Here is a 26,479-nt window from a genome sequence, read left to right as displayed (position 1 = left end):
TTCAGATGAAAGAAAAAAACTCACGAGGGACTTCCCTGGTGGCGCAGTGGTTAAGAATCCGCCTGCCAATGCAGGGGACATGGGCTTGAGCCCTGGTCCGGGAAGATCCAACATGCCGCAGAGCACTAATCCCATGCGCCACAACTACTGAAGCCTGTGTGCCTAGATCCCGTGCTCCACAACAAGAAGCCACTACAATGAGAAGCCTGCACACCACAACGAAGACTAGCCCCCACTCACCGCAACTAGAGAAAGCCCACGTGCAGCAATGAAGACCCAACGCAGCCAAAAATAAATACATAAAATTCACGATTCATGCAATCATAACATTTACTTGCATAATGTCCTCTTCAACTTTTTCATAGGTGTTTTTTCTTTTAAAAAAAGAGAGGAGAAGCACATTTATATTGTGGATCTGACATATTGACAACTAAGCAAAATTTCTTTCACACACGCCTCTTCCTTCCCTCTTCCCCCACTATTGCTGTACATATTAACAACAAAAGACTTTTTTTAGAGGATAATTTATGAAGCATCCCTTCCTATTTCTTATACTCCCTTCCTTTCCTCGACTTTCCCATTTTTCTTCCCTCTTCTTCCTTCTCCTCTCCCTTTTCATCCTCTCCCTTCTTTGTTTCACTCCTCCCTTCTCTTTGTACATTGATCTGTATTATACCAGAGCTTAGGAAAACAAGTGATGATGAGGGGTGCCCAAGATAAGTATGGAAGTCTTTCCTGTTTAGATGTGACTTGACAATGACAAATCGAATGAACGTTTTATATAAGCTGCCTCCCACTGTCCAGATTTAATGGTTCTTACCCAACAGGGCATCTGGAGGACTATTTCTATGAATCCATACTGTTTCCTAAACCACCCCCATATGCACTAGGGATAGTTGGGGTGCCATTTTGTATGTGTGTGTATGTATAATTTGAAGATCTCTAAACTATTCTGATAGAATTCCCTTTCCACCAACTACAGTCCTAGAAAAGAATCCTTGATACAAATGGGTCAATGTCACACTTCAAGATAAACACCTCTTGGGACTTCCCTGGTGGCACAGTGGGTAAGACTCCACACTCCCAATGCAGGGGGCCTGGGTTCGATCCCTGGTCAGGGAACTAGATCCCACATGCATGCCACAACTAAGAGTTTGCATGACACAACTAAGGAACCCGTGAGCTGCAACTAAGGAGCCCTGGAGTCGCAACTAAGGAGCCTGCCTGCTACAACTAAGACCCAGCACAACCAAATAAATAAATAAATATTTTTTTTAAAAAAAGCTTTAAAAAAAGATAAACACCTCTATCTTACTGTATAGCACAGGGAACAATATTCAATATCCTGTGATTAAAAATAATATGAAAAAGTATATGTATAACTGAGTCACTTTGCTGTATGGCAAAAATTAAACACTACATTGTAAATGAACTATACTTCCATAAAATTTTTAAAAAAGATAAACACCTCTCTTACTACAAGATAAACACCCCCAAAGCCATCATATTGGGAACTTGTATATGATGACTTATACAATGAAGCACTGAAGGGGACAGGTGCATTTTCTATAGAACATTTTTTCATATTGACAAGGATACCCTAATTCATTGGTCCTGGACCCCAAGTATAAGTCAGCATCAATGGGGAGCCTTAAAAAATTAGATGCTTAAGTTTCACCCCCAGAGATATGAACTCAATTGGTCTGCGTTTGGTTCAAACATTGGCATTTATTAAAGCTTCTCAGGTATTTCTAATACATAATCAGAACTGAAAAACATTTCAAACTTCTCATAATTAAATGGAAAAACCAAATGTGTGTTATTTGGGGAATTCTGTTTATATATTATAAAGAGTGAGATCTAAGCTCACTTGGAATTTTTGCTTCCAAAATTATAGAAATGAATATGAAGATATTATATGAACTTTTTCTAGTGCAGCAGATTATTAGGGGTCTAAGTGTACAGATCTGTTGTCTACAGACTATAATAAGAGATTTGGTGAACAGAAAAGAAAAAGAATATCCTGGGCTTCCCTGGTGGCGCAGTGGTTGAGAATCCACCTGCCGATGCAGGGGACACGGGTTCGTGCCCCGGTCTGGGAGGATCCCACATGTCGTGGAGCGGCTGGGCCCGTGAGCCATGGCCACTGAGCTTGCGCGTCCGGAAAGAGAATATCCTTAATGAAAATTACTGCGAGCCCAAGGAAGTGATGGAAAAGTATATAGAAAGTACATCAAGAATACATAGGGAAGGAACCAAAATGGAAAAGAGAATAACAAAACAAAACAAAGCAGTAGGTAGACAGGAAGGAGAAAGGATGCACAACTTTAAATGCTAGTCAATCTTTTATTAATTTTTGCAATTTTCCACTACTCTATCCAATACCATATCTACGCTTTGGGCCAATATTAAAATTAGATATCCAGTACACTCTTCTTAATTAATTTCCATTAAATGAAAAAATTTAAAGATGAATTATTATATTCAATGTGTATTTTTACATTTTTTCTGACATCATTTTACATGATAGAAATTTACCTTTAAATGGCATTTCAAAGATAGAAACAAAGACAGAACAATTAAATACAAAAACAAAAGCAAAAACTTTATTCTTTTGGCTTGATTGTAATGTGGTTTACCGTTCTTTATGGTAATAGCATTTTCCTGCATGCATTTCACCAACATACTACAAGTCAATAGCTTTAGTGTAAAGAATCTACATTTAATGTTGCCTGTGAAAGAAACACAAAATGTTTTGCTGTAACTGGTAATATAATTTCACTTATATAATTTTTGTTGAAAAGAAAAGCTTGGACCTCATATCATATCTGATAAAGTTCTAATGCCATATGGGTCAGTAAGAATAAGATCTACCTGTGTGAACAAACACTGGAAAAGACTGATGATTTACTGAATAAAAAGACTAGGTGGAAACATCTGATTCAAGCGATGCCAAGAATATCAACTGATCGTTCCCTAAGCCTCTTTTGATAATAAGGCATCACTATTTGAAAGCAAATAAATGCTGGACTCAGTCTGAGATTTGTTTCACATTGAAATGTGTGCAAAGTTTACTGTACTAATAAAAAAAAAGCAGGAACCTACACTGCATGTTAGTCTTTGTTTCTTATTTTGTGAAGTGCTTTAATTTAAAAGTGCTAGGAACAGAAACTAACAGTAGTGACTGACATCAACCTGAAGATACTTTTAATTTCTCATTTTATGTACAAAAAGCTGAAAAATAAAATAAAATGAACTTTATACAGTATTTATATTTTCTTAGAAAACTCTAACCATATATTTTCAACAGAATTAAGCAGCTTGCAACATGTTTGTACATCGGGCTTTTTACCGTAGAGTATTCAATTAAGATTGAAAGGATAAAAACCAAGAAGCTCTTTATTGTTTGCTGCAACCTATTGCTTAATGACATGAAGAATGAGGTTTGATAGAGCAATTTGCTTCACTGTATCACTGACATATATGGCTTCCCATATTAGACTTCTGAACAGTGGAAGGAATAAGATGCAGCAGCAGAGGCAAGATAAACATGCAGCAGTGACAGCTTCAAACTATAATGGAACCAATTACATCATATTACCTGTTGGAAGCTTGCAAACTATACTTACTGTGGTACATATTTGATGCAATAAATACTGTGCTTAAGTCTTCATTTTTGTTTGCTCAAACATGCACCACTGGGTAAAATTACTATTTACAAAGCAGACTTTTAATTTTTTAATTGACATGTACTATGTCAACCTTACCAAGAGCAGAAGATGGCTAAACAATACTGCAGGAAAAAGCAGAATCAACTTTATATAAAGTGATGGGGGGGATGCTTTTTGGTCAATTCAGGTTTTAGAAAGGACTGATAGGATATTTTTATTTTATGCCAAAGGACACTTATCAAAAATGTTAAAGTCATGCTGCCAGGACTCTGAATGACTATGTAATGGGGTGTGTGTGTGTGTGTGTGTGTGTGTGTGTGTGTGTGGTGTGTATACATATATATGTATATACACGCACATATACATATATACATATATACAGGTACATGTAATGGATTATGAAAAAATAAAACAACTTTTTAATGCTTGTGAATTCTATGAAACATTTACAGGCACAGTAAAATTTTTCTGGATGAGACACCTTAAAAACATGAAAAGCTATTTAAGCACCTCAAAAATCTAAAGACATCCTGACACAAGAAGTAAACTCTTTCCTTTTGTGATGTGATTTCTTTTCATGTGAGTATGAGAAGTGCAGCATGCCTTCATTTAAAATATATCCAGTTATACAGTAGAGAAACATAGAATTTCTTACCTTTACTCCCTCTCCCCAAACATAAACCCATTTACAAAAATAGTCACATATAATAGTAAACAACCTGTGAATTAAAAAGAAAGTGATAAATTCACAGCATACATTTCATAAAAATATGGCAGGTGTGGCAGAACATAAACAGTGGTGACAATTACTGTTATCAAGTGTCACGTGTTGAATTTACATAAAAATTTAACTTCCCTCCCCCCTTTAAATTGGTTCCTAGAGTCTGAGTAGCCATTACTCTCTGCTCTTCAGCAGTGTCAGCTGGTTGTGAACACAGAAACCTCCTGTCGATGTTGTTTCTCTGGTTTGTTGAGTCTCAGTTTGCTGACCAGAGGCCCCTGTCTTGTTATAGGCACTGACCTTAAGTATACAGTTGTAAAAACAGTCAGTTTGGCATTGACCTCCTGTGGGAGTCCTGTTGACACAGACACATCACCATCACGGGCTGTAAACAATGGATCACAAAATGGAATATTCTTTGCTTCTTTTTACTTTTTACTTTCCCTGATATCTTTCCCTTTGTCTTCCTTTTCTGATTTGTCTTTTTCAAATTTTTCTTTTTCTGGTTTGGTCACACTGTCATAGGAAGGTGGAGACGTGGTAGAAGGTGTCACATCGGTTTTCTCTGGAGTTGAATTCTCATTTAGTTTATCAATGAGGATATCTTCTTTGATGGGTGTTCCATCACCTTCTTTACCTTTGTCCTTCTTATATATACATGAAACTTTTTTAACTTTTTGCTTCAAGAGGTAGCGTCTATAAGCCCTCTGGATAACAATAGCAGACACCTCCTCTTGTTTGCGTTTCAAAGTGGTTGTAATGGGCTCATAGGAGACTTTGGAGGGGTTCGATGCCATGAATCTCTCTTCCATCTGTATTCGAAGGGCATCCATCTCTCCACTCTCACCCAAAACACGCTTTGTAAAGGCAAATAAGATGTCGAGGCAGTGGATCCGGTCCCCACTGACCATGGGCAGATCCATGGCAATGAGCTGGACTTTGTTCGGTTTTGCTATGAGAAGAGGAGGATCCAGGGCAGCCGCAAAATCAGAGAGCTTGGAGAACTCTATGAACTGGGTGGCATCGGGGTCAAACTTCTCCCAAACCTCGTAGAACATCTCAAAGTCATCCTCGCTCAGCGGCTCTGCACTTTCTTCAGTGGCAACACTGAAGTTCTCCAGGATGACAGCGATGTACATGTTCACCACGACCAGAAATGATATGATGATGTAACTGACAAAAAAGAAGATCCCCACGGATGGGTTCCCACAGTCTCCCTTAACTGAGCTGCCAGGGTGATCTTTTTCAGGGTCACAGTCTGGAGGTCCACTATTAAGAATAGGTGCTAGCAGTCCATCCCAGCCAGCAGACGTGGTAATCTGGAACAGGCAGATCATGCTGTTGCCAAAGGTCTCGAAGTTGAACATGTCATCAATTCCAACCTCCCTCTTAACATAGGCGAAGTTGGACATCCCAAAGATGGCGTAGATGAACATGACCAGGAAGAGCAGGAGGCCGATGTTAAACAACGCAGGAAGGGACATCATCAAAGCAAAGAGCAGCGTGCGGATCCCCTTGGCCCCTTTGATCAGACGCAGGATTCGGCCAATCCTGGCAAGACGGATCACTCGGAACAGGGTAGGGGACACAAAATATTTCTCTATCAGCTCAGCCAGAAACATACCTATGGAAAGCCAAGATAAAACAAAAATAAGGTTATACTTAATGGCAGCAAATGAAAATTTACATTTCTAAGATAAGCACTAACTAGTTTTCCAAAATGTGGACATGAGAATTAGGTATACACACACACAATTTACATACACAAAATCTGCAATATTTGTTTAGCAAAATGAAACTGGTATGTTTAGTGTTATAACATTAACACCTTTATACTAACTGAAGGTTTCTTTTTTTTTTTTTTTTTTTTTTGGGTGGTACACGGGCCTCTCACTGCTGTGGCCTCTCCCTTTGCGGAGCACAGGCTCCGGACGCGCAGGCTCAGCGGCCTTGGCTCACGGGCCCAGCCGCTCTGCGGCATGTGGGATCTTCCCGGACTGGGGCACGAACCCGTGTCCCCTGCATCCGCAGGCGGACTCTCAACCACTGCGCCACCAGGGAAGCCCTAACTGAAGGTATTAATGGTCATTTTTCCTGGTTCAAGAAAAGCATCTATAAAGGACACAATGTATATGGCAAGCAAGCACAGAAATTCAAGAAATTTATGTTTCTTAAATACTAGTTCTAGTGCTTGCATAAGATTTAATGGATAAAGCATATGATTTTTGGATCAAGAATATGAGAGTTCTTATTCTTCTGAGATGGTTTTGATCCATTTTATTTGGGAGGTGGCAGAACAACGTACTGGAAACAATCCAGGCTTTCAAGACAGACATACTTGGGACTGAATCCTGGCAATGATTTTATCCATTGCTAAATGGTGAGAATAGCTACTTTTGTTGTCGTTGTTAGGCTTAACATTTACTAAGTCTTTTCTTTGTGCTAGGCACAGTGCTAAGTGCATTTACTTTCATAACCTCATTTAATCTTCACAACACCACTTCACAAAAATATTCCTTGGAAAACTAAGGATTGGAAAGGTGAGGTAACTTGCCATAGGTCACAGAGCTGGTAAGTAGTGAAAATAGGGAAGCGCTCAGTCAGGTCTGTATGACCCAGGAGTCTCATCCCTTAATCACTGTGTTATCCTGCATATCATAGTCATCAGGATCAAATGGAATGCTACTTTGTCTTTCTGTTTAACCAGCGAAAGTGTATAAATAGTGGAATACTATTTCTCTCTATGTATATGTTCTCTTTCCTCAAACAAGCAGAACCTTACTTCTAGCACCTGATTTAATGTCCTACACACAAACACTTAATATGATGAAATGAATTTGCTTTGAATTTTTGAACAAAATATGTACTTGTGAAAAAGAATATTACACACCATAGAAAACTATCTGAACCCAAAGATAACATGAAGCTTGTATGACTGTGAATATATATAAACACACAACATGATATTCCAATTATCAAGGACAATTATTTATAGACTATTTGACTACTTGTAATGATTTATATGTGTACGTGTGTGTGAATTGTTTATTCAAAGCAATACTTGTCTATACTACAGGAGTATGACTGAGTACAGGAGTATTATGCCAAAGTTGCAGTTATTTTCTTCTGAAATGAGACAACATGATAAATGAAACCTGCAGAATATAAATTCTTTTTTTTTTACACATCATTTCATACACAGCATGAAATTAGAGGAATGAGAAGCTGAGAATGGACTAATAATTAGACTTTTATTTGAAATTTCGGGGTGAATGAGTAAGATTAGTGAAAAAAACTTTAAAGCTTTAAAACACAAATTTTCACTACTAAATTCCTTAACTGAGTAAAAGCAGCTCTTCTTACCTACGATGGAGAGAATGACCACCACAAAATCAAAAATATTCCATCCAATGGTGAAATAGTAATAACGAAGAGAGATTAGTTTCAGCACACATTCTCCAGTGAACAGAACAATAAACACCAGATTAATCCAGTATAGAATGTTTGTCATTTCTTGACTCTGGTCATCAGTTTCCACCATCATGGTGACCATGTTGAGGCAGATGAGGATCATGATGCTGATATCAAAGACTTGTTTGGTTACAAAATCAAAGACCATCCCTTGAAATTTGTTCTGAAACAAAGAGTATGTAAAGTTCACTTAGAAACTGAAAAAAAAAAAATCAAGTTCAACTTATCTGATTTTAATATAGCAATATGAAAATGTAGCTTTTATTAAAAAACACTCTGTTTTACACTTGGAAGAAAATTTGTATATTGGAATATCCAACTCTTTCCAAATGTATTTGTTTTATTTATACTGTTCATGATACCAGATTTTATAAACTGATTTTATGTTAAGAACCACCTGTTAGGTTCTCAGTGCCCAGAACATCACCATGTGTACAATGGACAGTTAGTAAATATTTGTCACTATAATGAGTCTTTGTTATTGCCTGTGTTGGGGGTGAGCATCAAAATTAACTTTGAAGAACTAATGAATAAATACTTCTCTTGTTTTTTCTGTCATTTTCCCCCCTAGTTTCTCCCTTTATATACCCCCCAACCCCCGGCAAAGCCAAAGCGTCTTAAATTCTACCTTAATTCTACCTCAAGGTTCAGTTGAGAAGATGTTTTTAGAATTATAGTTCAAGAAAAAGGACATTAGTGGAATAGTTGGTGAAATCCAGTTAAATTCTACATTTTATTTTATGGTATTACACCAAGATTAATTTCTTAGTTTTGCTAACTAATCTATGGTTATGTAAGAGGTTAAAATAAAGGAAAGTAGGGTGAGGATTTTGTGAGGTAACTCTTCTATAAGAATAAAATTATCTTAAAAAAATTACAGTTCAGAATTCAAATGTTCAAACTCTGCCCTATTCAATTTGGACCTTATTCCAAGCACTAACTGGCCTTACGTCTTGTTTATGAAATTAAGTCCTCATCTTGTAAACCAATTAAGCCTATTGGACCCTATTTTCTTCCTTTTTGTCTCTATCTGCTTGGTATTGAGGCACTCTAGAGCTTGGGCCTTGGCTTACCTCTGTTAGGTTGTCTTCTACCTTCTCAACTAGAACTACAGACGTTCTGCTACCTCTGTGCTCATAGTCTGCTTTCCCAGATCGACACATTTATTGGTCTGGATTCTCTATGTTAGTGTTTGGTCCTCTCCCTAGTAGAAGCATCCATTACTCCCTATTGAAATTCTGGGACATCAAACACCACCTGTTTGTTATATTTTGCTATTTTCTGTGAATACATATTTAGCCTTCTGGGTTGGACTTACATTGTTTCAGCTGGGTCTGCCCTTCTAGGGCCTTTTTCAACCTAATAAATGCATCTAAGTCCAGTTCTAAACACTTCGTTCTTAGCCCTTGTGTACTGAATTTTACTTTTCCAAGGCTAGTTATGGTCCCCTTATTTCTACCCTTCTGATATTTCCTACCACTCTTGTACCATATCATTTTATCTTTACCATATCATTTTATCTTGTTTATCTGTCTCCTCTGTCCTAACACCTCTGTCAAGGGGTATTATCAGACAGCCCTTCTCAGTCTGGTGAATCCTAACTCAGTTTTAAGTTTTAAGCACTCTGTGATCTCAGAAAACTTTGTGCTTACATTTGTCATAAAAGTGATGACATTTTATGACATCAATTGTTCTTATTTAATTAAAACCTTTTTCTCTTCCACAGATATAGCACCTACAGTGTAGTAGATTCAAAATTGCACAAAATCAGAAACTTGGTGTTTATTTTCATATCAGCATGATCAATAAAAAGCTCCTTAGATTCCATGTCCATTTAGTTTTCCAGTGGATTACCTCAATGTACAACTCCAATTCCCAGTTGTAGATCACTGTCTCCAATTTAAATCCCAGAATATGCTGGAGGAAGCTATATAACCTTGGAGGCCTTGTTCACCAAAGATTTATGTTCTCTTGACCTTGACAATGATTAACAATCCTTTGTCCCTCACTTGGTCCCAGGATAATTTCAGACTTCTCAGAAATTTCCCATTCTCTTGCCCTCTATTCTTCTTTTTTGAGAACACCAAAGTCAACTGGTGTAAAGAAACTCTTCTACTTCCTTTTTCATTTCATATTATCTTGTCTCCCACACCTATCTTTTTATATATTACTCCAAATTCACTGGAGGACTCAGTCCCTTTTGCTCTCTACACTGTTCTTTTTTTTTTTTTTTTTTTGCAGTATGCGGGCCTCTCACTGTTGTGGCCTCTCCCGTTGCGGAGCACAGGCTCCGGACGCACAGGCTCAGCGGCCATGGCTCACGGGCTTAGTTGCTCCGCGGCATGTGGGATCTTCCCGGACCAGGGCACGAACCCGTGTCTCCTGCATCGGCAGGCGGATTCTCAACCACTGCGCCACCAGGGAAGCCCTCTACACTGTTCTTGAGCCACATCCTGCACAACGTTATTCTATATTTATTCCCTTTCTCTTCAATCTCTTCTTCTCCAGAACTCCTGCTTTGCTCTGAACCTAATCTCTCAATCTTTGGAAACTTTATTTTACTACTTCTTCTAAACATTCATTCTCTTTCAGATTTCCTTTTTGATTGTAAAATTCTGTAAACTAGTATCCCCAATTTTTTCTCCATTCATGTCCCTACTTCATATTCTGCATGACACCACTATTCATCCAGTTGTGTGAGGCAGAAACTCGTAAGTCATCTTTGTTGCTTCCTTCTTCACCTCTCATATTCAATTAATAAACCTTTTAATTTCATTCCTGTGATAGCTTACAAATCCATCCCCACACCACTCTACCTATCATCTCTGAAATAGTTCCAAAACTAGTCTACCATGCACATACTGCCTCTGTCAGTGCTGGTTGAGTGATATTCACAAAACCCAAATGGACCAGGTCCCCTTCAATGGCTTCCCATTGCTCTAAGGACAAAGACTACTCTTGAACATGGCTTATGAAGCCCAGAAAAGTGTGGGCCATCCTAACCTCTTCATTCTCCCCATGTCCCAAATGAACCCCCAACCTCTGCACTCCAGCTCACTGGCCTTCCTACCTCAGGGTCTTCACATATACATTCCTCTTCTCTTCCCACATTGCCTACTGATGCTTCCTCATTCTTCTCCATGCCTCAGCTCATGCTTCAGTGAAGCCTTCCCTAACTTCCCTGAATCATCAGTCTCCTCTTTCTTATCAGCTCTCATAGCCAAATGGATCTTTCCTTCTTGGATATTTCTATATTTGTTGGGGTGACTATTTGCTTACCAAATAGACTCTTTACTGTTTGATATTTAAATTCGAATGTTTAGCATAGTACATTGTTAGTGAATGACTGAATGGATGGATTTTACCAAATCATTTCTTAATTTGCCAAATTGTTGCCAATAATAGTCTAGTTAAGTGCACTGATCGTTTCCTGTGCATACCTGTCCCTGTCCAGGTAAATCTATGTCATTTGACGTAATTAAACAGCCATTTAAAAATTTCTTTCTCAATCATTTATCTATATATATATGTTGCCTATTGATAAATCTCACTCCTTCACTGCTTTACCTCTTCCTATAATGGTGAAGTGCCCAAGGCTTCATGCTCAGCACTTTTGGCTCTTTTTTTTTTTTCTTAATATATTCTAATTATCTTTCAAAAATGAATCTAAGCTTCAGAGCTCAATTGAATTATGTCTGACAATGACAACTCTAAAATCTTTGTCTCATATTCATAAGACCTAATTTTTCCAAATGCCTTTATAAGACTTTATGTTAGTGCAATCATTAATTTCACAAAACATTAACTGTTTTACATTTTTCATGATCTACTTGTCCTCCCTCTTTTCCTATATTTTATAGCTGCCTCATCCCACTGAGTCTTCTTGTTGGCTCATTTATTTCCTATGTTCCAGTCCTATTAGCATGACCCCATATTGTGGACTCATCTTCTTGTATATAAGCGTTCATCTTCTTGTCCGAGGCCCAGCATTATTTTGTCTCTAACATCTTCTCATGCCAGTCTCTAAAACTGTTTTCTTCACATTACTATGCTGTTCACTTAACTATATTATATTTTCATTTGGCTTAATTAAGATTAATTTCTTCAGACACATAGTGGTAACCTTGACTCATTTAACCCAGAAAACCTTGTGTTTCCTACTCACTATTTCAAATATATCACTATTCTCCACTGCAATATTTATTTCCATGGCTTTGGAGTATATGTTTTCTTATATAGGGCATTACTCTGCTTTACTCCCCATCCATTCAAGTTGTATTATTTCTCAAAGAGTAGGCTCAAATTGTCCATTCCTAATGTTTTGTCCAATATAACTATCCACTTTCTTTGAGCTTTTGTCTAACTTACAAACAAAACATGGGCATGGCCAGTTTTAGCTTGGCCAGTTTTACATCATCACTAATGGAATCATAGAGTCATGATTCCTGGGGAACACTGGATTGCCTTGTACCATGTATACCTTGGGGGAGGACTTCTGAAACATAGAAAAACTCAGGAACTCTCCTGACAACAATTCCTTGCAGCAACCAAACAGAACCAGTAGCCATTGGCAAATATACAATTGGAATAGCCATAAAAAGTCTTAAAGAATGATGTCATCTGATTTAGGGGCAAGATGCTAGGAGGAAATAGATTTTTCTTAAAAACCAGGAAAAAACAAGACCTGTGACTTTTTCCATTAATGATTCCATTCAATCTGCAGAGTTGGACAGAATATGGGGCATATCCAAGAGGTACCAATTATCCCAATTGGTCCCCACTGCACTCTGAGAACATTCAATATTCCCACACTATGTATATATGAATATGTTTTCTTCTCTGCATTATTAGATGCTCCTCAATGACATCAATCCTATGGAATAATATTGGCATATAAGTCTGAACATTGTTATTAATATGTATTTTATGTCTGTATATAAAATATATTACATAATTTCTACATAGTATGTATATATAAATTACAAATACTTAGGCTATTTAGGCTAGGTAGCCACATTGCTAAGGCAAAAACTTTGTTTTGCAAATGCACAAAAATTAGTATCTAGCAATTTGGGCTGTAAAAGTGATAGATAGCATAGCTTTTATTGATGATGAAAGTATGTTATTCTTACAGCAGGTCGAGGTATGGGTTTTTGTGGTTTCTTTGAACCCAGTTTTTTCATTGCATTGTAGTATTTCTTCTGTTCTTCTGTCATAAAAATGTCTTGACCTCCAAAGTAAAGAAATGAAAGAAAAACTTGTAAAAATCACATTCTTTGCTAGCTACAAAATTCATCTTAGTAATTGTGTGAAAAATGGCTCCACATTCTATTCTAATGCTACTAATTAATATATGTATTTTAGAGATGCATATATTCAATGCATAAATTATGCCATATTAGTCAGATTTCTATACTGGAAATATCAGTACATGCTATCTGAATTATCAATCACTTAAAAACTCATAGATGATTAAATCTCTCAAAACAATTTCTGAATTTTATATTCTTTCTTTTTGTTGACTGCATTTGGAGCCAAAAGGAAACAGTGTGATATGTTTAGTTCACATTTTAGAGCAAAGATGAAGTTTTAGTATACTTATCTTCTTTTTCTGTTGGTTGAAGTTATCTATTATGACACCAATGAAAAGATTCAGAGTAAAGAATGAACCAAAAATAATAAAGATGACAAAATAAAGATACATGTACAGATTGTCTTCATACTTGGGTTGTAATTCTACCTAAAAAATATGAAAAATGATAACTATTAGACCTAATCCATGTTTCACAAAAAAGACATCAGTGAATTTTTGATTCTCAAAGCATGTCTTTATCACTGGAAATTTAAAAAAATTAAACAGATTTTATGAAACATCAAATCTAACACACCTATTGAAGAGTCTCTAATACGGTTCACTGACTTGAGAAAATGAAACAACTCATAGAAAAGTCTGAATAATTAAAATTAATTTCACCCAATAAATGCCTAGATTATGAATGCACTTTCAATGCAGTTTCAAGACGCCAGTGGGGCATGTAAAGTGAGGATTTCCTCTTCCTACAGAAGAGGTGTTGTAGTCACACTATTCTATGTTAAAAACTTTCAAATTTTACCCTCTCTGACTCAGCTTCTTCATCTGTAAAATGGAAAAATATAGAACCTACTCCTCATATGGTAGTTGGGAAGGTTAAATGTTACTATTGTATATGAGAGGTGTTTGAACAGCACCTGGCCAATAATAATAGGTAAGAGTAAAGGTTTGGGGCTTCCCTGGTGGCGCAGTGGTTGAGAGTCCACCTGCTGATGCAGGGCACGCGGGTTCGTGCCCCCCTCCGGGAAGATCCCACATGCTGCGGAGCGGCTGGGCCCGTGAGCCATGGCCGCTGAGCCTGCGCGTCCGGAGCCTGTGCTCCGCAACGGGAGAGGCCACAACAGTGAGAGGCCGGCATACCGCAAAAAAAAAAAAAAAAAAAAAAAAAGAGTAAAGGTTTGATTTCTATTACATATTTCTGTTGATAGACTAGAATTATTACTGTACGTGTGGACATAGGTTCATCAGTAGGATATTTCCATTCTGAAAATGAGTCTATTGATTCATCCTATTCAGCAGGCCTTAGGCATTGTTTTTGTAACAATGATGCCCTCTCTCATCCAGCACAGTTCTGATGAAAAAAGTATGATGGTTGGTTTAAGCTTTGGCTGTAATCTGTAGTTCAGGTCTCACAGGACATTGTTCTAACCAACTCAGTTAACTAGTCACAGGTGACAATGAACGCAGGTAATGACCCATTGTGTCATGAAATCAATTTAGAGGGTAATGGCCAACATGGAATTTTTTTCCTAATGAAATAGGGTAAAATAGAAAATATTGGAAATATTGTAAAACTGCCTATTCTTTGATAAGACCTCTATTTTATTTATGCATGTGTGTAGTGGACAGTGATATAAAATATTTTTAAATGTCTTAAAATTAAATACAATGCAAACACAAAAGTGCACAGTACATAAGTGTTAGATGTAATAAACTCTTTTAAAGTGAACTTTACAACCGAAGATGTCAGAAACCCTTGGTGTATCCTTCCCAAACATAAATTCTACCATCCCTGCTAGAGATAATGATTATCCTGACTTTTACAGTAATTATTTCCTTGCTTTTTCTCTAGAGTTAGAACCTAAGTATGCATTCTTGAACAATAAGGTTAGTTGTGTCTACATTTTGTCTAGTAGACACATTTGTTATAACAGTTACATTTTAAGATTCATCTGCATTATTATGTATACTGGATTCATATATCATTTTCAATACTGTTTAATATTCAATTATTTGCCTATTTCTACTACTTTTGAGTTGTTTCCAGTTTTTCACTAATGCAAAAAAAGTTATTCTCATTCTTATACATAGATTCTCCTATATATGTACACAAGTTTCTGTAGAATATATTGCTAAAAATGGAATTGTGGGGTTAAAGAATATCTTGAACTTTAATGAATACTGTTGGTAATGCTCTACTTTTTTAAAGGAATATTTATCCATTTCCCCCCAACCAGCATACTAGAGTTCTTGCTGCTTTTTATTCTTAGCAGCACTTGGTATTGTCAAACTTTTTAATATTGCCAATCAGGAAGGTTTGTAGGTAATATCTAATTTTGGTTTAAATTTGCATTTCTCTATTAACTAATGAGAGTAAGAGTGAATAACTTGTCATAATCATAGTGGCCAATTGGACTCCATCTTTTGTGAAGTGCTTGAATGCTGAAGGGTTACATAGCAGATGGTGTATGCTAGGTTATTAAGGAAGAAACTGAAGGCAAGTTGTGTGTCATGTAGGTTATTGATAAGAAAGGTGGGGAGAATTTTAAATGAATTAATCAAATAGGTAGGAAACCACTGCAGAAAATGAGATAATGTAAGAAAGCCAGCACAGTGAGTGGTAATAAATAATAAATTGTAACTATTTTTCAAAAAAACCCATAACTGGGATTCTTGATAGTAATAGATACAATGCAGGGTGTTAAGCGCTCTCATTCTTTTTTTTTTTTTTTTTTTTTAATAAGGTGAAAAAAAAATCAGGAATTCTTTCTAAGTTACCACCTGGTTTTTGGTGTCAGGGATATAATATTTTGAGCTTAATTACTATACTCTGGCAATATATCAGAAGCCAATCTCTTTTTCAAAATGTGATTTCCTCCTTTATTGTTAGTGAGAAATTAATGGAGATTATACAAAACATTTCAAAAGTGCTGATGTGTATAAGGTAGATTATGAAAGCCCCTTTTTCTACCACAAAAATCTCACTTCCCAGGGAGAAACACCATTAGGATTTTTTAATATGTTTACTTTGTTTTCTGTTTGCTTTTTTCACCATTAGTCAGATCCTTCCTATCAGAGGAAAGATCAAAAGCTGGAAGAAATCTGTGACAGATGAAGAAAGTGCCTGTGAGGGCTTCTAATTCATGGCCAGAACTATCAGAACCAAAAATAAGTTGTCTCATTTTACAAAAAGAGTCAACAAATTTTTAAGTGCCAGGTACCATGCTAGATACTAGGAAAGATATGTTAAAAGATTCACAGGGAGTAGAGAAGTACATTTAAATCAAATTTTGGAAAGTGTAATGTAAGGTTGAATATTTTATTTTTCTAATATAGATGTAATCTATAAATTTACCTATGATTTCATTTTGTTGACAATATCACTAAATAAAAACACTGCAGAAATATTCACTGGATCAAATTAAACAATTTTCTCTCTAAACAGACTTACATTTCGTGAATCAACTGCTGCATACATGATATCCATCCATCCCTTAAATGTGGCCTGTAAAAAACGTCACATCATTTAATTTTTTCCCTCACAAATTATAATTCTAGAAAAGAGATTAAATATCAGATTGATTGACCAAGATTCATTCAAAACATGTATATAAAATAGTTTTGAATTAATATTTAAACTCTTTGGGCAAAGTTTTATAACATATGCATTGAAAACTCTTCCTTTGTATTCTTCTATAACATCTTTTTATGCAACTTTAACATCTATAATGAAATCATGATGTATTACAACAATATGCTATCATAAAAGCAATTGTCAATAACTTTTGACTCTGCTGTATCTAAAGAATATAACATGAAATAATTTCACGTATATAGTACTACCTTCAGACAAACGAAAAAATATGCTGTGTTGTTTGATCTTAATGCTTTCTTTTCTGCTCATCCCTTTCTAAGTGGTATTATCACCAACCATCAATCATGATGGCTTGTTCTTGAAACTCTCCTCAGTATTGCTAAATATACTATTTTGAGGCAGTTATTCTATAAGAAGCAGCATTATAATCTGAAGCAAACATTATATTTAACTGCAATTTACTTTTAAAAATATTTTGGTTTTGTGTGTTTGTGTGGGCATAGTAATCCTGAAGACAAGTCTTGCACATTTTTTTTCAGTTCCTTAGTGCCACAGGACCCTGCAATATTTATCTAGTGTTGGGTATTGTGTAGGTGGATCATCTCAGGGAGCATATGGACATGACTTAGAGTGGTCAGTTGAGAAGTTGAATGGATTTTTATGAAATTATAGCAGACATAATAGACTCGATAGGAAGGTTTCCATTTGCAAGAGAGCAATCTCCATATCTGAAAGCATTCAAGCAGCAGGAAAGAAGAGGGGGATCAAGGTAGGAGTTCGTGTGAGGGTACATTTGGTTACGGTGTTGGTGAAGGTTGGGTGGGTGGAGACTTGGCGAGGGTTTAGAGACAGTCTGGTACCTGAGAAGCAGGACAGAAATCTACCACCCCTCTCCCCACCACCTTTCCAACCCCACCCTCGGGCCACTGCCTCTACTTTGCTCAGATTAGGGATGGGGGAAAACAGTAGGAACCCACACAGAAATCTCAGTAACAAAGACCTGTGCTGGGAACCTAAGGCTTAGTCTGAGAGAGTATAAACTTTGTAGAGCTGTCCAGTTTTCAACATGGCGCAGAAAAGACAGTTCGGCCATGACTGAGGAACAATCTAGGCAGATGGGCTTGAGGAAGTATGTATTTGCAAACACAGAGAAAGAAGAATTTTGGACGCCTTTTCATAATACATCACGGTGAATAATAAGGTGGTTACTTACTACTTGAAGTAGAGAAAGATACCCGAGTCCCACATTATCAAAATTGACTTTCACGTTCTTCCACCGGGCAGTTTGGTTGCTCTCTATGAGGGCCTTACACTCACTGTAGTTGTTGACCACGCTGACATCAAACATTTCTCCAGTGGTGTAGTTAATACAGTGATAAAACTTGCCAGCAAAGAGATTCACTCCCATGATACTGAATATTAACCAAAAGATCAGACAAACCAGAAGTACATTCATTATGGATGGAATGGCTCCTAAAAGAGCATTGACAACAACCTGGCACAGAAATGAGATGGAAAAAGAAGTGAAAAGAGAGTCAGATCTATGGTAGGACTAGGAATTTAGGTCATTATATATGCAAACTTGATATAGAAAATATGAAAATCATTCTAGTACTGAAAATTTGATTCTCTTTTTAAAAAATTAAAACAGCTACTGCAAAAACAGTAGATTTTAAATTGGTAAAGTGAAAAGAATTTAAGAGCTAGCCATTCCTTTCTATGCAATCATGTGCATACAAACATAGGAGCACACACACCTACACACATCATCTGTTTCTGGTTGTTTTTGCAACATTCAGAGAAAGTCCTAAGTAACTATTTTAAAATATCACAAAAAAAGCATCTAAAAGTTCTTTTTTGAATAGCTAAATGTACGAGACAGGGCATCACCATTGCCTCAGTGCTAAGGGTATGTGGTCTCAGGTTTTGTGCCCCAGGGGATGACAAATGGCAGCACAAATTCCTCTGAGTTCTTTTGTACCACCTTTCTAAATGAGTGTTAGATTTCCACAGCTGACCTACTTTTTAGCCATCTCAGCCTTCGTTTGAAAGCTGAAAGGCCAGATTTGAACTTTAAAAGGCTCAAAATACATCATATGGAGCAGGGAAGAAAAATGATGGGGAACGATGTGGTGGTTTCAAATTACAGTGAGTGGGATTTCGTGCACGTTTATAAATGGAAGGAACATAACTAATCTTGACTCACATCAGAAGCCTACACAACATGCTAGAAATTTCCCACAGAGTGAAAAAAATCTAGTTAGAAGCAATCTAATTGTTTCTAATTAGAAGCAACCATTCAGGTATTATGTTCTGTGAGTGCCTCCAACAATGCCAAGTTTATGGATGTCTGACAAATATTACTGATTGATTGGTTGTGTGAGTTTGAATGTAGAAGACACAAATTCAGCATGGATTTGTCATGTCTAAGGTTCAAAGCAGCAGTTTGTTCTCAATTCTAATTCCAACAAATTCTAAAGCATTTGGTCTTACCCTCATTCCTTCAAACCGGGATAAGGCTCTCAATGGCCTTAGAGCTCTTAGTGTTCTGAGGGATTTGATGGCACCAAGTTCTGAGTAACCCAAAGCATTTGCAGTTAAGCTAACCAATGAGACCTATACAGAAAAAGCAACACAGTTTTCTCATTTACAAACAAAAATGCTTACACAAGTTAACCTTGCTCTATGTAATAAACCAGTAGTTCTCAAACTTTAGTGAGTATCAGAATCACCTGGAGAGCTTGCTGTAAACACAAATCGCTGGCCAAGGTTTGAGGTGGGGCCTGAGAATTTGCATTTCTTCGAGTTCCCAGGTGAGGCTAATGATACTGGCCTGTGAACCACACTTTGAAAACCACTGCTATAAACTTATGAAAAAGAAGAAGCTATATGTGTTTTTTTTTTCAAGATTCTTGACAAGAAAATTTTAAAAAATTAAATGTAAAGCAAGAAAAAGAATGACACCGAAATGAAATTTTCATCTATAGATCTGTAAAACTTTATCATTCCTCATATTACTGAGCAGACCTGAAAGAGAAATTAAAACTTAGTACAAGTATGCAAGTAAACTACACAAACCACTATTGACTCTGAATATAAACACATTCAGAAAGATCTAGGTTTCTAAACAGCGGCTTTGTCTTCCTGTAAATGTCAGTGTGAGGGCATATGATCATTAATTAGGGAAAATTAAAATAATTAAGTAAAAAATAGTTGAGATTTTAGTATAACTAATTAGAAATTGTCAGAACAATGTTTTCTTTAGTCATTTACACAGATGAGTTAATGCAGTTGATAGAAGTTCTAAAATCTCAGCTAAAAAGGAAAAGAACAACTGCCATAGGTGGCACAGAAATGTCTGATTTCCTTTGAAAATACATAGAAAACTCATTAAAGCTATATAAACTAAAAAGAGATATTTTCTCCTAAAGTGCACCTGAATTTCAAAAGTAGAAAAATGAAAACAGATGTGTAGTATAGGTTTTAAGAATATGGTGTTAGTGTATATTTAAAAAATACATTTTTTAAGAAAAATAAGTGAAGCACAGAGAAAATTTTTAGAACAAAACTTGACTTATTTGAACTAATTTTGCACATGTCATCTGAGATAGAGCAACCTTTAAATTTAAAAAAAATTAATCTATAACAATTTCTGAAGTGGTTTTTATATTTTTCCTAAAATCTAAACTTTTAGGCTTTTTAAGTCTCCTCTTTACAGATAACTGAAAAATAGTTACTGAATTATCATCTGTTGTGAAGATCTTCTACATATAAAACAAGAGGACCTATAGTACTTTATCTTCTCTAAAGACAAAATGAAAAAGAGATAGGCATATATTAAAGGAGGAAAGATAAAAGTTAGACATAAGAAAAAAAATTCTGAACTGGGGCAGTATTTATTGGCTAAAAAAGTAGTAAAATATCCAATTTTACATGTCTTGTGTAGCGGAATATGAAAAGGAGATACCTGTAGACCCTCTTCTCTTTTTGATCTTTATTGGTCTTTGGCCTGTAAATAGTAATCTCCTTCTATTTCATCACTGACACCTCCACCAAATTTCTCTCCCTGAAAGAGTGAGCTTTTCTTGTCACTTTCCATAGACAATTCTTTAGCGGCTTCATTACTAAATCATAAATCTAAATCTCTTTGTATGGCATCTCAGGTCCTTCAACCTCTTCTCCAACTTACCTTTCTCACCTTATCATCCAGTTACAGAATGCTTTCCCTCACTTGTTTCATGAACAAGCCCTGCTTGGCATGCATCAGTGTCTTTAAGGCTTTGGTGTCCTTCCCCTCATCTGTACCTGCTGACATGTCATCCCTCAAAAGTCAGCTCACACTGCACTGCCCTCATGAAGCCTTTGTTCCTTCCTCAGTGAAGTAGACGGCACTTTTAATATAGATGTCATCTTCTCGTTGTATACTATCTGTCCTCACTAGTTGTCTGTAAGCTCCCATAGGCCCAGAAAAATGGCATTCATATTTGTCTCTTCCATAACAAAATAGATGCTCAATAAATATATTTGACATAAAGCAAAGTATCGATTATTTTAATACATTATCATAATAGTTTTCTTAAATCTAAGAAGGTAAATATCAGGATATGCTAGTAATATGAGTAGCAACTTATAGACTTCAACTAGAAAAATAATTTTCTCCATGAAAGGGTCCATTTTTTTCTTTGCTAGCATCATATGTAAATTTTATATTTCAAAATACATCTTTAATTGCCAAGGAATTATTATAATCAACAGAATATTATCTTTAAAGTACACTACTTAACACATTGTGCTTTCCTCAAAATTCCAGAGTCCTCCTCCTCCGTTAGCTCTGAGCATCACCCTGTCCCCTCCCCCCAGGTTTCCTGTCCCCTACTCTCACTGGCTCACCTAGTCTTTTCTAGACAAAAGGCCTTTAAGTTCCTTTCTAGTCATTCAAAATGGACTATTAATTTAAAAGAGGTTTAAGAAGTAAATCTCCAAAACTAAATGAAAGTGATTAAAAAAATTTTTTTTAGTTAAGATATTATATGCATTAAAAAAGGTGAGATCTTCCTCAAAATTTTCCCTTAAAAATCAGGGAATAACCTCATATTCATATTTTTAAAGCTTCATATTCTGATACTGCATCTTTATTTTCAACACCATCATGGTTTCACAAAACTTTTAAATAATTGGTCCATAGCCAATCTGTTTCTACCATCATACAAATTACAAAGTGTCTCTTGCTATTTGGACTTTCAAATTTTTTTGTAATTAGTAATCTACCTGTGGGACAAACACTTTGCAACAGGCTCTGGTGATGATGAATATAGTAACATCAAAGATGCCCTTGAAGAATTTAAATACAGTTATTGTATGAAATGTGAGAGTGATAAAAGCAAAACTTCTATGTTAATATATTATTTTGTATAACTTGGAATCTTAAATATTAATTTAAACTAAATCAATACATACAATAAGTTCCATTTGACTGTTTCATCTCTGAAAGTATATACATTTAAACCAGCAAAAAAATTGTTTTGGGGCATTTTCTTATTGGGAAGATGGGAACCATCATTTATATTTGGGGCCAAGCAGTACTTACTGAGTGCCTTTTATGCGCCAGGCACCATTGCTACCACATATCATTCACATGCCAACAGAATGATACAAGAATGTGCAGAATACTCACATCGACAATCAGGAAATCTAGCCAGCACCAGGCATTGGTAAAATACACTTGAAAGCCGTATGCAACCCACTTGAGAAGCATTTCCAGGATGAATATATAAGTGAAAACTTTGTCAGCATATTCTAACATGGTCTTAATGGTTTTTCGCTGTTCAATATATATATCTTCAAAGGCCTGTAAGTGAAAAAGCTTCACTGAATTTCATTTTCATAAACTGTCTCTAATTGGTATTTTATTAGAGAAAAACATGCTGCAAGCCTCTTCTCAGGTGCTTAAGGGTGGAACACTTTGTGCTTCCCAGAGCTGCACTTTGCTTTATAGTTATCTATGTGCAAATGACTGTTGACTGAGCATTTATCAACCAATTAATTCAAATAATTTTTAAATTTTGGTATCAGGGTACCCCAAAAGAGCTTAAAATTTTTGAGACACTGCCAGCTGCTTCTCTTTATAGCAGGAGGCAGAAAATCATCTTCAAGCAGATCTGCTTTGTTCAGTGCAGAGTTGTGGACTGTAGCCCTTCAGTAATGTAAATGTAAGGCAAGGAGCCCCCTTAGCCTGGGAAAGGGGAATGGATTATGATCTCTATCTTTCTCCTCTCTCTCTTGCTCAATCTGGGCATGTGTGTGGTGTATATCTAGAACCTCCCTTTGCCACTATTTTGCAGAGCTCTTTGGAAAGAGAGGGGGAATTCATTTGCAGGAGTCCCTAGGCCTTCTGGAATGAAAATAACATTTATCTAATTCAGTCCTCTTACAAGAAAAACTATCAGGGTAACCTGGTGGTCTGGATCAAGGAGAAAGGAGAATTTTTTTTTGTTTTTGGAGAAAAGGGGGATCTGGGTTTGTAGGTGGGGCTCAATACAAGGGCCTAAATGCTTTTCAGCTCTATCTATAGCTGAAGCTAGAAGCCCCTCAGAAGCCAGCCTTTGTGCATGTTGGTGCACTTTGGTGAGCTCTGACTGGGTGTAATTGATAACCGTGAGCTGCTACAGCAAGGGCACTAGTCACCGACAAGATGTCACAGTTCCCTCTCTACTTGGCATTAAAACACAGAGCTGACCCTCTTTGCTCCAAGTACATGACAGGTTGCAGGATCCTTAATCAAATCAGAGGTGGGCTTTGAGGTCTCCAGATATAATGCCATGATCCTCCTACTGAAATCAACTCACCAAACATTAGCAACTAATAGAAAAATAAACAAATAAAAGAAATGTAACCACATTTACATTACCAAATGGAAAACGGGACACACTGTTTTCATTATATTAATCAATATTTTGACCAAATTGAGCATTCTGTGGAATGAAATCAGATATAAAATAAGTTTGTAATGCTTTCACTTTGCTACTCATTGGTAATTAATTTAGTTTACTATTTGCCATTCAATGTGATTGGCGCTAGTGAATCAGCATGAATAAGACAGGTGGGTCTTATGCAGCAATGGAGCTTATGTTAAACAGTTTGATATTTAGCTGATAATCCCATATAATGTCTACATACTCATTCTTAACAGGAACTGGTTCTGATGACTAAAAGAAAGATCCTTCCTTAAATATTCACAAAAAATCATACTGATCTAAATTTGATTCAATCTGAGGCCTATTCCAGAACAATGAAAATTACTATTTAAGTAGTGTGCTAAAAATATCATACAATGTCTCTCATATTCACAAACACCTTGTTGTAAAAACATGTAAGAGGAGGTTCATTAAGGGGAAAGGTGAAGGATTTCAGGTAAAAGTAAAAGAGCAAATCATATTTCACCTACCAGTGCCCCACTGCTGAGTAGAATCATGAAGACAATGAAGGTTTCGAACCAGTTATGCTCCACTATTTTATAGCAAGTTTTTCTCAAGTTCCACCAGAGTTTCCCTTTGCCTTCTTCTATGCTTATCTGACAACACTTAAACTTCCGTACACAGTCTAAAATATGTCAAAGTAAATGAAGAAAAAAATTACTCTTTGATTATGTATATGTGTGTTGGTCTGAGATTTATCTACATTATTACCTGATATATTGTAAACAACTACTTTTTAATATGGCTTTCACTTGTAGAAATAGAAATTATCTATACTTTTTTTACTCATTACTCATTTTACTCAATGAGTTTTACTCATTTTACTCATTTACTCAACAACTATTTTTTAGTGTTTATGGGACTATTATAATGAATTACATTGCATTATAAAAACATAGAACAACAGAAAGAAGTAAAATCACCAAAAGTTGATATTTCCATCCTATCCTTATCCTATGAGTATGATTCCACTCATATACAGACTTTATATATATTTCATTTCTAATTAGTTAACTTAATGGTATAATATAAACATTTCCTTTTTTGTTACAAGTAAATAGAATTTTGAAAGGTTTCACATGCTTCTCTAAATAAGATTACCAGACATAACTAAAATTTATATAAAGATTCCACTACTATTGAATATGTTTTTGTATTTAATTTTATTTATTTTTTTATACAGCAGGTTCTTATTAGTTATCCATTTTGTACATATTAGTGTACATATGTCAATACCAGTCTTCCAATTTATCACACCACCAACTATTGAATATTTATGTTTCTTTAGCTATTATCAGCAATAATGTAATAGACACCTTTGCAGTCTACTATATCAAAGGCTTGCCAACAAATATTTATTGAGTAACTGTTTATTCAAGGAATTATATTCGACAAATTATAAAACTAGAATGTGTAAAACATAGCCTTGTTCTAAAAAGAGTGTGTATTTTGAGTAGGGGAGATTTGCCCACAGATATTACAGTTGTAGAAAGTAAAATAGGTATTGTGAGAGTTTACCAGCAAATTAATTTCTAATACTGCGCTCACTTTGGCAGCACATATAAACACTGGAATGATACAGAGGAGAGTAGCATGACCCCTGCACAAGGATGACAGGCAAATTCATGAAGCGTTCCATATTTTTTACAAGGGAATCCCCATAAGGTTAACAGCTGATCTTTCAGCAGAAACTCTGCAAGCCAGAAGGGAGTGGCAGGACATACTGAAAGTGATGAAAGGGAAAAACCTACAACCAAGATTACTCTACCCAGCAAGGATATCATTCAGATTTGATGGAGAAATTAAAAACATTAGAGATAAGCAAAAGCTAAGAGAATTCAGCACCACCAAACGAGCTTTACAACAAATGCTAAAGAAACTTCTCTAGGCAGGAATCACAAGAGAAGGAACAGACCTACAATAACAAACCCAAAACAATTAAGAAAAAGGTAATAGGCACACACATATCAATAACTACCTTAAATGTAAATGGATTAAATGCTCCAACCAAAAGACAAAGACTGTCTGAATGGATACAAAAACAAAACCTGTATATCTGCTGTCTACAAGAGACCCACTTCAGACCTAGGGACACATACAGACTGAAAGTGAGGGGATGGAAAAAGATATCGATGCAAATGGAAATCATAAGAAAGCTGGAGAAGCAATTCTCATATAAGACAAAATAGACTTTAAAATAAAGACAATTACAAGAGACGAAAAAGGACACTATATAATGATCAAGGGATCAATCCAAGAAGAAGATACAACAATTGTAAATATTTATGCACCGAACATAGGAGAACCTCAATACATAAGACAAATGCTAACAACCATAAAAGGGGAGATCATCAGTAACACAATAATACTAAAGGACTTTAACACCCCTCTTCCACCAATGGACAGATCATGAAAAATGAAAATAAATATGGAAACACAAGCTTTAAATGATATATTAAACAAGATGGACTTAATTGATACTTATAGGACATTCCATCAAAAATCAACAGAATACACTTTCTTCTCAAGTGCTCATGGAACCTTCTTCAGGATAGATCATATCTTGGGTCACAAATCAAGCCTTGGTAAATTTAAGAAAAATGAAATCTTATCAAGTATCTTTTCCAACCACAACTCTATGAGACTAGCTATCAGTCACCAGAAAAAAATCTGTAAAAAATACAAACACATGGAGGCTAAACAATATGTTACTAAATAACCAAGAGATCACTGAAG

The 26,479-nt window shown here is 36.0% G+C and overlaps 1 protein-coding gene and 1 non-coding gene across 5 annotated transcripts in view; one reads left to right on the top strand and one right to left on the bottom strand.

The window, feature by feature from the left end:
- Positions 1-3,960: 3,960 nt before the first annotated feature.
- SCN2A (sodium voltage-gated channel alpha subunit 2) overlaps positions 3,961-26,479 on the bottom strand; it is a 148,324-nt gene continuing 125,805 nt past the window's right edge. For all 4 annotated transcript variants that reach the window (XM_059052411.2, XM_067026221.1, XM_067026222.1 and 1 more), the window contains exons 19-27: positions 24,214-24,368; positions 22,444-22,617; positions 19,263-19,385; positions 17,983-18,264; positions 16,626-16,679; positions 13,466-13,603; positions 12,996-13,100; positions 7,756-8,026; positions 3,961-6,016 (exon numbers count right to left, since the gene is read on the bottom strand). In XM_059052411.2, coding sequence (XP_058908394.1) covers positions 4,821-6,016; positions 7,756-8,026; positions 12,996-13,100; positions 13,466-13,603; positions 16,626-16,679; positions 17,983-18,264; positions 19,263-19,385; positions 22,444-22,617; positions 24,214-24,368 — 2,498 coding nt within the window. In that variant the 3' untranslated portion in view covers positions 3,961-4,820. The remainder of the gene's footprint in view (positions 6,017-7,755; positions 8,027-12,995; positions 13,101-13,465; positions 13,604-16,625; positions 16,680-17,982; positions 18,265-19,262; positions 19,386-22,443; positions 22,618-24,213; positions 24,369-26,479) is intronic.
- Positions 25,286-25,388, top strand: LOC131751655 (U6 spliceosomal RNA). Its single transcript, XR_009334230.1, has one exon. It is a non-coding gene; the product is annotated as a U6 spliceosomal RNA (small nuclear RNA).

Source organism: Kogia breviceps, chromosome 2 (genome assembly GCF_026419965.1).
Source record: "Kogia breviceps isolate mKogBre1 chromosome 2, mKogBre1 haplotype 1, whole genome shotgun sequence".
Lineage (NCBI taxonomy): Eukaryota > Metazoa > Chordata > Mammalia > Artiodactyla > Physeteridae > Kogia > Kogia breviceps.
Note: the sequence above shows the minus strand (reverse complement) of the source record. Positions and strands in the feature narration are given on the sequence as shown.